Consider the following 14,137-nt stretch of genomic DNA (forward strand, 5'->3'; position numbering starts at 1 on the left):
CCATTCAAAATCAGGAAGGGTTGGGAAATAATTACTGATGCAAGCACTTGGGCTGAAGGGCATGTGTAGAGCACCAGGATGGCAGATAGTATGTGCAATGTGAAGCAAAATTTTTGGAAATCTTTGCTGAGATAAGTCAAATGGATGCGATCAAACCCCTTTTCTGCATCTAGCGTGAGAAGTAAGTACATTTTGTGCAGTCCTAGCTAATGAATAACATTAATGATCCTTCTTGTGGCATCAGAAGTCTGTCTTCCTTTTGTAAACCTGGATTGGTCCCGGTGGACCAGGTCAGCCAGGATGTCCACAAGCCTATGTGCAATAAGTTTTGTGTACAGTTTCAGATCAACATTTAGTATATCAGTCTAAAATTCTTAGGAAAATCCGGGCCTTTCCCTGGTTTAGGTGGGGTAATGATGAGGGCTCTCAATATTTCCTGAGGGAAGGAGGAAGAGGCAGCTGCTGAGTTAAAAAGTGTAACTAGGTATGGCGCTAACGTACCTTTTAAAGATTTGAAGTATTCTCCGCTATACCCATCAGGCCCTGGAGATTTGCCACTAGGAAGGGAGTCTATTGCTTTGTATACGTCAGTTAGCGTAAAAGGGTGTATTTAATGCTTCCAGTTGGGATGGAGATAGGGAAGGTAGTTGAATTTTGTTAAGGAAGTTTAAGATATCTGTGGACGATGGTTGGGGAGTTGAAAGGTCCTCACGTAAATTATAAAGGGTGCTGTAAAAGCAGCTAAACGCATCTGCAATTCCTTGCGGGATAATTATTTTTTGTTTAGTATTAGGGTGCTAGACATATGGTATTTTTGTTTTGGATTTAACTCCCTGAATGCGTCTAGCGTAATATGTAATTTTCATGTGTCTAGAATGTTTCTCAAATTTTTTTAAGGAGGAGGGTGTGAAGATCGCTGCGTAAGTTGTAGAGTTTAGAGCTTATGTCTGGGTTAGAAGCAGATTTATTGGCTGATTCATATAATTTGATGTCAATTAATAATTGATATATTAGCTGCGCCTCTTTCTCCTTATCCCGGCTCCCAGTTTAATGAATAAACCTCGCATATATGACTTATGAGAGTTCCACCATATGAATGGATCATCTACTGATCCCACATTGAAGAGACCTTTCTCTAAAGTAGATCTAGTTTCTTTAGCCTGGAGTAGTGCACATGAGTCCGTTATTTTGAGAGAAATTGATTGGTTGGTAGCTTCTGCCCACAGAGATGAACGTTTCACTGGGTGATTAAGTCCTCTGGCATTTATTGAAAGCACGTTGATAGACATGGTGTGTGGTGGAAGGTGAGCTTATGTCTATTGGCACAGTACTTACATACTTGACCTACATACCTGTTGGTGAAGGATCTGAAGGAGAGACATCTTTAAGGTGAAGTTATCTTCGACAAGGTGTATTGAATGATCGTATGGTATTAGGTGTACAATGGAAGACGTAGGCTCAGAAACAGGAAAATAAACAAAAGAGAACAAAAAAAAACAAGTACTGAGCAATAAACATTTGATCAAAAGGTGGATCAATGATCCGAGTGCAGTAAAATACTATTTCTATCAGGAAGATTTCCATTGAGCAGACGAGAGGTTTAGAGTCTCAAATAATGAAGTGGGTGCTCAGGTAGAAGGTAATGCACAAGATGGAACATGCTGCCATTCTAGCGATAATCTAGCTGGTGAATGATACCCTCTGGGGGGTGAGGGAGAGTGGTTGAGTATTTCCCAAGAACGTAGGAGTTGTTGGCATTTTTCTAAGGAATGTATAATATGAATTTCTCCATTTCTGAAAATTAGAAGCTTGATGAGACTCTCCCACTTGTAATTTATCTTAGGATTCCTCAGAGAATTGGTGATGGTGTTTACTTTCCTTCTGAATTGCATAGTAAATTGGGATAAATCGGCAAAGAATGGGAGGTGCTCATAGGGGGATGGTAGAGTACCCATATTGCGAGACGTTGTCAAGAGCTGTTCCTTCGCGTGATAAAAATGAACACACATAAGGACATCTCGGGTTACGTGCCCTGGAATAAATGAGGGTTTGGGAATTCTGTGGATTCTATCAATTGTTAGATCACTGGTGGTGAGTTCCGTGATCAACATTGTGAATCGATCCCCTACATATTGATGGAGCTCTTATTACTGCACAGATTCAGGGATCCCCCTAATCTTTAGGTTGTTGCGCCTAGAGCAATCCTCTAGATCCGCAATTTTGGCTTTAAGCCACGTGTGATCCTCAGTATTATCATCATGAGCATCTACCAAGTAATTTATTGTGTGAGCAAACTCGTCCATTTACTGTTCTATATGGCCTACTCTAGAACCAATGGCTTGTAGTTCATCAGTAAAATGCTTGGTAAGCTGCAAAATAGTTGCATGAGTGGTTCCTCTAAGGGAAATTAACATATTCTTCACTGCAGCTTCTGAAACTGGTTGATTAGTTGCAGTGACGGATAAGATGGATTCAGGCAAATCCGTTGTGATATTTAATGAGTCAGAGACAGGGGATTACTCACCCATCCTGTCTCCCTGGTCATCCAGCCGAATCCGTGACTTGGCAGGGCTCCCCTGAAGTGGATTTGAAGCTGCAAGTAAAAGAGAGGCAGCAGAAGAGCCTCCATGCCCAGAGCCATTAGAGCGGGCCACTGCTGTTGTCTGTCGGCCACCTCATGGAGAGGAAAGCGCTCCGGTGCTATCTTGCCTGGGCTCTCATCCTGCCTGATGGGAAAAGGCAGTACATTTTTGAGGCCAGGAAATCTCCTTTCGCTTGCGGGGCATGTTGTCTGCGGAAGGGTGAGGTAAGCTGCTAAAGTCGGGAGTGAGAGCGAGTCCTGAGACCGTTGCATTTGTTTGTTAACCTCCGTTACGCGTTGGAGCTCCGGGATTAGGCTTCCATCTTCCTCGTGCCCTAGCCACGCCCCTCAATTCCTTCCTCATTGAATTACCTTTACATAGACTATCCCCCTTCAGTCTATAATGTTGCTGCAAGACTCATCCACCTGATCATCCGTTTAGCATCCTCCACCCCTCTCTGCCCATACCTCCACTGGCTTCCACTCACCCAACAAATAAAATTCAAAGTACTAACAATATTTTACAACGCCATCTACAACTCTGCCCCAGCTACATCACTAACCTGATCTAAAAATATAAGCCAAGCCGCTCTCCTTGGTCCTCCCAAGACCTCCTGCTCTCTAGCTCCCTTGTCATCTCCTCTCATGCTTCCCTTCAGGATTTCTCCAGAGCTACTCCCAACCTTTTGAACTCCCTAACCCAATCTGTCCGACTCTCTTCTAATCTATCCATTTTTAGACGATCCCCGAAAACCCTACTCTTTAAAGAAGCCTATGTGGCTTCTTACTGATACACTGTTTCACTTTCTCCATCAGCTCATCACTCACAGCTATTACCTTTTGTATCAATTGACCCTCCCACTTAGATTGTAAGCTCTAACTAGCAGGGCCCTCTGATTCCTTTTGTACCAAGTATATTGTAACTGTAATGTCTGCCTTCATTTTGTTAAGCCCTGCGCAAACTGTTGGCGCTATATAAATCCTGTATAATATTAATATCTAGATAGTATAGGCTTAATAAACCCCCTCTATATATCCACCTTGGGCTGGCCTACTTGAACCCCTATGTCCGCCCCCAGACTGTGTTACGCTAAGGACTGGAAGAACACAGCTAGAATGTAAGCCATAGAGAACAACTTGCTACTAATATATGCACAAAAATATGTGAAATTATGTATACAGTTTCTAATATGAAATCTGTCTTTTTTTAAGATTAACATTTTAATACGTCAATTTGTAAAAAAAAAAAAAAAAAATCTTCATTTTGCAAAGAATTGTGGGAAAAAATTACAACTTCAAAAAACTCACCATGCTCCTTATTAAATACCTTGGAATGTTTCTACTTTCCAAAAAGGGGTCATTTGGGGGGTATTTGTACTTTCCTGACTTTTTAGTGTCTCAAGAAATGAGATAGGCCTTCAGTACATCAGGTGTGGTCAAGTGTGATCAATTTTCAATGATTAGCGCCATAACTTGTGGACTTTATAACTTTCAAAAAGACCAAATAATATATACTTATTTGGGTTATTTTTACCAAAGATAAGTAGCAGTATAAATTTTGGCCAAAATTTGTGAAGAAAAATTACTAATTTGCAAAATTTTATGACAGAAACAAAGAAAAATGTGTTTTTTCACAATATTTTCAGTCTTTTTTTATTTATAGCACAAAAAATAAAAAACCCAGTAGTGATTAAATACCATCAAAAGAAAGCTCTATTTGTGTGAAGAAAAGAACACAATTTTTTTATGGGTACAGTGTTGCATGACTGATTAATTGTCATTCAATATGTGAGAGCGCTGAAAGCTGAAAATCGGTCTGGGCAGGAAGGGGGTGAAAGTGCACTGTAGGCAAGTGGTTAAAGTCCACCTTTGCGTACAGGGCTCTCTTCATGAGAACACCTGTTCCTCTATTTTTAACCTTTTTACACAGTTGCTGCCCTTGGATAGACTGTCACCAGTGTTAGTAGTTAGTAGGAAAGGTGTTACCAAAGGATCACTAATTAGGTAATAAAGAAATATGCTAAAATTCTGGAGAAAGATTTCTCAATTCTTTTGTCACAATAAAAACAAACAAAAACTCGGATAATAAACTTTTAAACAAAGTAAACATTTGGACACGTCAATTCTAGTCAATCATTACAACATTAACAAATTTTACCATTACTCATACCTAGTCCAATACCAGATAGTTAACAAGACTATTAAAGTAACAGGACTGCAAAAGTTTATTATCAAGAGGTAACTTAAAAATAAATTAAGGTAAAGTTTGCCCTAAGCCAGGGGTCAGCAAGCCATCGATCGCAATCTACCGGTCAACCATGGGAAGCCAACAGGTAGATCATGAACACAACCCTGTCTCCTCCCAGCCTCCAAAGCTCTCATGTTTACTGCAGAGTGGAGAGTGGGAGGCAGTAGGTAGGAAGTATTGCCAACATAGTGCTGGCTGTGTGTATGGGGGGGGGTGCTGTTGGAGGGGAGGGGAGAGGACACTGCTTTCAGGGGGCAGAGGACATTGATATGGGGATGCAGAGAACACTACAGTGGGGGAGGGGGGTATGGGGTGTAATGATATCATGTACTGGACAAACAAAAAGCTGTAGCAAGCAGCCATGTTAACCAGTTATCATATATCAGCCATGACAGTCATACATAACAGTTACACAATGCCGCAGTGATTACCCCCTCCTCCTTTAATTAATGGAATGCATAGGTTTTACACTTCAAAAAAGCCGCTATCTCAACTCAGAGACATCAGAAAACAGCGCTTAGGCCTGTGCAGAGCTGTACACAGCTAATTGAGTCTTGGCAGGATGTCTGTTTCTGCTGTCCAGGCCTGTCGTAAAACTATGACCAAATCCATTACAGATACCCAGAACTAATGATCGTAAAAGGCCATCAGAGAGCTCTGCCCAATTCAAAACTTTACAAATCCAAACACGATTCATAAAGTCAGACAGAAAAAGGACACAATAATAAGTATATATTTGAATGAGAAATGTTGTACTGAACAAAATAAGGTCTTACCTGACCACACTAGCACATACAGAAGGGAAGATAGCTGTCAGATATTACCTGGGTGACAAGTTTATCTGAGCTAACCTGTGTTTAGTATCCCTGGGCAGGAAATTCAATGCTGAACAAAAATTTAAAAACAAAGTTTCAAGAATGCAACCTGGTACATATTGGAAGATATGAATAGTGGTATAAAACTGTCTGTAGAGAAGGGACCTGATATTGTCATAAACCCAGGACAGACCATGGTCACTCTGTTTTATTAATCAGGGGCATCTGTCAACACCCCTTGGATCCCAGAGAAAAAGGGAGATGCCTAACTAGTTGGGAGAGTTTCCATGGTACCATCAAAGCAGGAACATCTGTCAAGTTTGAGAACAGTTAACACCTGGCTCATCGACTGAACTCTGATAACACACAGAACATTGACTGCAAGTATTCTTCTTCCTCAATCCTACCTTATTTTTCTATTGCTGAATTATGTCTCTATTTCTTTGAAACACCTTTTCTCTGTAAATACACCGCCCGGCCAATTAAACCAATTAAAAAAAAAAAAAGTCGCCACCAAAAAAAAAGTCACAAACTCAAATATTTTGTTGGACCGCCTTTAGCTTTGATTACGGCACTCATACGTTGTGGCATTGTTTCGATAAGCTTCTGCTTCACAAGATTTATTTCCGTCCAGTGTTGCATTCATTTTTCACCTAATGATGGGAGAGTGGAACCACTGTGCAAAGCCTTCTCCAGCACATCCCAAATATTCTCAATAGGGTTAAGTTCTGGACTCTGTGGTGGCCAATCCATGTGTGAAAATTATGTCTCATGTTCCCTGAACCACTCTAACAATTTGAGCTTGATGGCATTGTCATTTTGGAATATGCCCGTGCCATCAGAGAAAATCCATTGATGGAATAACCTGGTCTTTCAGTATATTCAGGTAGTCAGCTGACCTCATTCTTTGGGCTTCTTTGGGCACATACAGTAACTATCCAATAGGATAGTTACTGCAGTCTTAGTTAAGTTAGTTGCTTAATTAATTTCAGCTGGCGACTTTTTTTTTTGGCCGGGCAGTGTATGTTATTTGCACCAACTTTGACCTTTTCATTAAAACCATATTTTGAAAAGTGTTAACCCTTGTCCCTAAGCTCTTAATGCAAGCTGACAAAGAACCTGTCTCTTAAAGAGTGCTACTGTATAGGATAAATCCTATGAACATACCTGTCTGTGGTGACAGTGTGTGTTACAGATGATTATTCTAAAATCATAATTGATATTGCTAAAATTATTAGTTTCCCCAAAGTGGGTGGTGGCAGTTAAAGGGTTAATTGCTTAATAAGCCCAGTGACAATTGCTCTCAGACTGCTAGCACCTAGATTGTGGTCCTGCAAGCTGGAAAATCTTTTTGCAGGGTGCAGCGGAGAGTGGCATTGTTACTTAAGTAAAATTGCCTGGTCCTTTGTCACAAGTAAGTGAGAAGGGCAGGAATCTGATACCTGCGTCCATCACACGGGTGGGGGTAATGTGAAGGGCGAAAAAAACAGTGTTGGGGGGTACAGGTCACTACTGGGGGGGGGGGGTGAGGACACTACAGTGGGGAGAGTGACATAAAGGGGGCAGAGGACACTGCGTTTGGTGGGGGTACAGGATTCTACTATAGGGGGACAGATGACAATGCCATGGGGGGCAAGGGACACTGCAGTGGGAGGGTAATGTGAAAGGGGCAGGGGACACTACTGTGGGAGGAGAGGTGATGTGAAGGGGGTAAAAAACACTACTGTGACACAGTTTGTGTTCTTTATGCGGTCTTTTTATTGGGAGCATAATCTTTTTTTTGTTTTGTTTTTTTTATAGGGCCCCACTTAACACCCCCGGGGATCTTTAGTTTTCTCCACGTTGTCTAGGTAGATCTCAACCTCTCAAACATTGCCTACTCCTGCGCTAATAGAATTTTCTAATATAACCTAGAATTCATAGACCCCTCAGGAACCGCAAACCATATATATAGCTTGGAAGCAGCAAAAATCCAATACCGTGCAAATACCACAATAATTACATAAATAAATAAAAAAACAATCTATATATCATCAAAAAATACAATCACAAACCAGTACATATGTGCAAATCTGCCATAAATAAATAAACCAATTAAATTCATAAACCAATGTTCTGTGCCGCACAAATCCTCTTATTCAGTTCAATAGTTCATGATGTGCTTTCGTGTTGATAATCAATATAATTGATGATCAACACAAAATATAATTGATTATCAACACAAAAGCACATGATGAACTATTGCACTGCAGAAGAATAAGAGGATTTGTATACCACAGAACATTGGTTTATGAATAATAATATGTACTGGTTACGAGCTTTGGTTTGTGATTGTATATTTTTGATGATGATATATGGATTAGGGTTTTTTGTTTACCTATGTAATTATTGCGGTATTTGCACAGTACTGGGTAAGGCAAGATAATGATGTGAATATCACATACATAAAGTAGACAGATTTTTTTAGATAAGTCCCACTACCACTGTATTCTTTATTTTAATATTTTATATAAATACTAGTAGATTTATCAATACAGCACCTGTAGTAGGAGGCTTTTTCCCTTAATTGGCACAGAGATATATATTTTTTATTTGGAGGCAGTAAAGCCCTACAGCATTATACTCCCTTAACCATGATTTACTGTACTGCATATGTCCTTGCAGTAACCTTTAAAGGATGCTAACTCCTAGAAAAAAATAGTGTAGAGTGTAGAGTGTAGAGTTTTTTCCATTTGTAAACTTTGGGGTTGATTTACTAACAACAAATAAGCTTTTCACTTTGCAGTGGCAGTTGCACTTAGCAAGGAAATGTTATTACATCAAGTGATTCATTACATCACAGTGCATCATGGTGTGATCAAATAAACATTTGGACTTTGCACCAAGTCTAATATGCTGGCCATACACTAGCCGAAAAATCATTAGAAAATCTGTTATTTGGTCTGTTCATTCGTTTTTCGTCTAGTTAATGAGCACAAATAGAAAATCAGTTTTAACGTTTCAGAGCTGAAAAATCGAAAAATTCTGCCGAAAGAACGATGAATTGAAAGGTTAATGTGTTTCTCGCCAAACTGTTTGCACTAGGCATATGGTGACAAAATTAAGGAAAAACAGGTTAATTTATGTCCATTGAACGATTTATCAATCAAAATTCGATCATTACATGATGGCACGATTGTCTGCTCTCAGGGCCGAGTGTGTGTTTTTCGAAAATGAGTTTGAACGATTTTTCGCATAGTGTATGACCAGCATAATATGTGCTGGCGACATGTTTCTTCTATGTTTTATACTGATACCAATGAACGGTTGTTACAGCACCCTCTGAATCTCAGATCCATTCCGGTATGGTGTTGGGTGGGAATATAAGAACTGACTAAGGATGAGTCACCAGTCATTGGTTATAACACGTTTTTGTGTGGCATGAGCCCTAAATAGGCTGACTATGCAAGAATATTGCCGGTTGAAAGAAAGCCACGTATCGTTATGAGGAACGACTTTTAGGCTGGGTTCACACATATACGATGCAGGAGCCTGCCCCATTCCTGTGCGGGTTCCCGCATCACAAGTTTCTTGTAGGCAGGGACGGGGAGCATACATTTTTTTTTTTTTTTCTTATTTATTTTCCTTTTTATTTGACACAATTTCTTGATCACTTGTATTCCTATTACAAGGAATGTACACACCCCGTGTAATAGAAATAACAGGTCCTCTTTAATGAGAGATCTGGGGTTTACACTTTACACTGGAGATCTCTCATTTACAATTAAAAGCAAAAAAAAATTTGGCCCTTTAAGGCCACTGGTCGGAAGAAACATTTGACGTCACTCAAGTCCTCCAGGAGCATAGAGTCGAATAGGGCCATCTTGCCCTCACTCGACTTCCTGCCCATCCGTCTATTCCAATCGGATCGTTTTTGCCCCTACCAACACACTCCGGTAAGCGGGGAAACCGATCCAGAAGCGGCGCTTCTGCCCATAGAAGTGATCCTGTGGCGAATTCCCCGCTGGGACCACTTTTTTCAAATTCTGGATGGCCTGCTGTTAACGTCAAAGTACCGACGTAAACACACAGTGGGCGGTCCGGAAGTGGTTAAAGGACAAATGTACTATAGGTATTGCCTTTGTACCAGGAGCTTCCAGTAATAAAGACCAGTGAGTGGATGCTCTCTCTTCTTGTAAAGGGTGACTGGTCTTTTTTCCCCTCAACTGTAGTTTTCTGCAGCCAGCCTCCAGTTAGTGGGTCAGCTGGGACCCTCTCACAGCTCTGCTCTCTGCACAGGCTTTATGCAGCACAGCATTGATCTCACTGCTACTTGTACAAGATAAATTCTGGAATTACAAAGGTCTTTAGTGCACACAAAGTGCATTTATACTCTGTGTCATTTTAAGAATATATTTAGATGAAATTTAGGGACAAAGCTTTTTTGGTCCTACTTCTATGGATCACAGGAGTGCAGTCTGTTCTGCACTCCTGTGACCCTTCTTCAGCTGACATTGGTCTAAAGTCAGCTGTCGGCTGATGTTACTCAGCCAATCCAGGCACTAGATCGATCCCAACTTTACAGTCGGAATCTACCAGATGCTTGGACTTTCAACTGGCTCTGCAGCTCAGCGCGCTGCTGGGAGCCTAAGCCGGGCGCCCTCACCCCAACAGCCTAGTGCCCCAAGGCAATCAGGGGTGCAGAGGCGGCGGGGACAGATGCACCATCAGGTTGATGCTGCAACCACCTAGGTAAGTATAAATGTATTTATTTATTTATTTTTTTAAACACCATACTTTTCTTTTAACTTACCGTTTTTGTGCCTGGAAGTTCAGTTTTATTTTGCACAAAAAAAGTGAAAAAGTTAGAACCTCTATCAAATTGAAAATTAAAAAAAAAAAAAACCAAGAAATCACAAAAAGTCGATAGGGATATTGTCTGTGTTCAGTCAAAAGGAAGGTGGGAACATGGGAATTTATCCTAAGGGCTCTTTCACACGGTCCGCCTCCGTAGGCGGATCCGTGCTGCTCAGCGGGGATCGATCCGCGATCCCTGCTGAGCCGGCGGATGACAGCTCCGTCTCCGCTTGCAGTGCGGAGAGGGAGGTGTCACAGCCCCCGCTGCTCTCTATGGGGAATCGGATGAGAGCGGACCGCCTGTCCGCTCTAATCCGATCCCATCCGATTCGATCCCCAGGACGGATGGAAAATAGGGTTTTTCCATCCGTCCAGATTTCACGGACAGGATCGGATGCGGATGGCAGCGGGTGTCAGCGGTCATGTCACCGCTGACATCCGCTGCTCCATAGGGCTGAATGGGGCATCCGATCAGATCCGCCTAAAAAAATGACAGGCAGATCTGATCGGACCGCCCGTGTGAAAGAGCCCTAACATTGTCAATGTACAGAAAGAATAAACAGTTTATTTAGGTTATATACACAGTAGGTGAAGACGGATCCACACCAGGTCAAAGACCCTGGTCGTGCCAACTTACCTCTTCATTATTGTCTGTAACCCCATCTGAGAAACTTCCCCCCTATTACCTATTTATGTAACAGGTGTCAGGCAGAACAGGAAATAAATAAACAAAAATGCATCAAGGTCACTTAATTAAGGTAAAAATAAAAAAGGATTTACCAAGCGAAGGTCTCCAACTCCATGGACTACCACAGACAAGTTCTCACCAAGCTGTCTTGTCGCTGCCATGTTTCTTACTCCGATGTTGTTTTTGTGTGTTCTTACTTTGTCTGCTGCAGTGATATTTTCCACATCTGAGTTCCAGGTTAAAGTTTTACCTTAGTGTCCGAATGTCAGGTCTCGTTTTAGATTTTGACCCCGGCTACAAGAGAAGGACATTGATTAAAGCAATTTGGCAATCTGCCTTTTCTTAGTCAGTTAAAACTATAATTTATAACTGTTGAGTATTAATAGAGTGTTAACATTCATACCAAAAGTCTAGTAAACATAAACTTTACAAAATACTACTCCTCACAAGAGTTTTACTGAACAATTCCAATATAATATAGTATTGTCTAGAATGAAAACAGTACAATACATGTGGAAATAGGGCTGGACAAATCTCTGGCTTAAGTATGACAAAGAACCTGATAAAACACTCAATTACAACATTTACCAGGGTGGATGATTTAAATCAACTCAATTTAAATCATCATTTTAAAAGAGCAACTGTCATCTCTGTCCCGCAGCGCCTCCTCCTGTCCCACTGTTGACTCACCGACAGTCCCCTTCACTTGCGGCAGTGACACAACAAGGTAAGGAATGTGGTGGCAGCAGGTGAGTGGATGCCCCCTAACAGGCGCTGCCATGATGGATCTGAAATGGCAGGTGCTCTTTAAATGCAAGGACTTATTCTTGCTGGTAGTTAGAATCTTTAATATTTACAAACAAAATGAAGGTTTCCTATTCAGAATTATAAGCTGTCAGGTTAGTAAAACAGCGATATCAGAACTGATTCAAACATACAGTTTGTAGTGTACAAAGATTATATTATGTATGTGTGTATATTATATTATATTATGTATACCTCTGAGGAATACATTTTATTTCCCCCTTTAGATTCCTAATTTTGCAGTTCCCAGACCAGTTTTCCCAAACTCTTTCTCCAAAATAAAAAAGAATCGCCCAGGTTCTGGAAATGAAGGCTCCATTCGCATATAGGCATTTCAGATCGCGGGCAGAATTGCCACGATTGTTGCCCAAAGAATCGCTGTAAAATTGTGCAAACAGAATGGCGGGATGCCTGTCGCCCAAAAGGCGAACCACAATTCTGTTTGCGCAATTTTTCCGCTATTCGTCGGGGGACAATCGTGGCAAAATTGCGCTGCATTTGGGGTGCCATTGCAAGTGACAGAAATCGCAGGGGCGTCCCGTGACTTGCATTGGTTTGGGATTGCGGACAGAATCGCGGCAATTCTGCCCGCGATCCGAAACGCCTATATGTGAATGGAGCCGAAAAGTTGTGTTACATTTACTTGTGGAGTGCACTAGATGCTGGTAGTATGATTGGACCAATGCGCAGTTATCTCGCCTCCCCCCCCAGGCATTTCCTATGTTGCAGAGAGAGCACCCAATACAGAAATTGCAAATCCGCAATTCAAGAAGGGAAGAATTCAAGGATTCTACAGTAATAATGAATGTTTGGCTTTCCATTGTAGAGGCAACAGCAGATATAGATCCCTGGGCTAGGACAAACATCATAAGGGTTCAGGATATTCACAGCATCTCATAAAAGTGAGTACAACCCTCAAATTTTTATTAATATTTTATTATATCTTTTCATGTGACAACACTGAAGAAATTACACTTTGGTACAATGTAAAGTAGTGAGTCCATAGCTTGTATAACAGTGTAAATTTGCTGTCCCCTCAAAATAATTCAACACATTGCCATTAATGTCTAAACCACTGGCAACAAAAGTGAGTACACCCCTAAGTGATAATGTCCAAATTGGGCCCAAAGCGTCAATATTTTTTTGTGGCCACCATTATTTTCCAGCACTGCCTTAAACCTCTTGGGCATGGAGTTCCCCAGAGCTTCACAGGTTGCCACTGGAGTCCTCTTCTACTCCTCCATGATGACATCACTGAGCTGGTGGATGTTTGAGACCTTGTGCTTCTCCACCTTCTGTTTTGAGGATGCCCCACAGAAGCTCAATAGGCTTTAGGTCTGGAGACATGCTTGGCCAGTCCATCACCTTTACCCTCAGCTTCTTTAGCAAGGCAGTGGTCATGTGGTGTTTGGGGTCATTATGTTAGAATCTCTGCTTCAGTATGTGACAGTACACGTTGGCATTTATGGTTCACTCAATGAACTCTAGCTCAACAGTGCAGGCAGCACTCATGCAGCCCCAGACCATGACACTCCCACCACCATGCTTGACTGTAGGTAAGACACACTTGGCTTTTTACTCCTCACCTGGTTGCCACCACACACGCTTGACACCATCTGAACCAAATAAGTTTATCTTGGTCTCATCGGACCACAGGACATGGTTCCAGTAATCTATCTCCTTAGTCTGATTGTCTACAGCAAACTGTTTTTGCGGGCTTTCTTGTGCATCATCTTTAGAAGAGGCTTCCTTAGGAGACGACAGCCATGCAGACCATTTTTATGCAGAGTGCAACATATGGTCTGAGCATTGACAGGCTGACCCCCCCCCCCACCCCTTCAACCTCTGCAGCACAGCTGGCAGCACTCATACATCTATCTCCTAAAGACAACCTCTGGATATGATGCTGAGCAACTTCTTTGGTCGACCATGTCGAGGCCTGTTCTGAGTGGAACCTGTCCTGTTAAACCGCAGTATGATCTTGGCCACGGTGCTGCAACTCAGTTTCAGGGTCTTGCCAATCTTCTTATAACTTAGGCTAGGCCTGCACGATATTGGGAAATAAATATATTGCAATATTTTTTTTCCAACGATATATATTGCGATATTGAGGGACCCGTCCTTTATATGGAGAAATATAAAGGAGGTTGGCTGCAGCCCACTTC

The 14,137-nt window shown here is 41.6% G+C and overlaps 1 protein-coding gene across 1 annotated transcript in view; it reads right to left on the reverse strand.

Moving 5' to 3' along the window:
- SORD (sorbitol dehydrogenase) overlaps positions 1-11,458 on the reverse strand; it is a 145,544-nt gene extending 134,086 nt beyond the window's left edge. The window contains exon 1 of the mRNA XM_082253298.1: positions 11,261-11,458. Coding sequence (XP_082109424.1) covers positions 11,261-11,329 — 69 coding nt within the window. The 5' untranslated portion in view covers positions 11,330-11,458. The remainder of the gene's footprint in view (positions 1-11,260) is intronic.
- Between the last annotated feature and the right edge of the window lie 2,679 nt (positions 11,459-14,137).

Source organism: Pelophylax lessonae, assembly GCF_965119305.1.
Source record: "Pelophylax lessonae genome assembly, chromosome: 4".
Taxonomy (NCBI): Eukaryota; Metazoa; Chordata; class Amphibia; order Anura; family Ranidae; genus Pelophylax; species Pelophylax lessonae.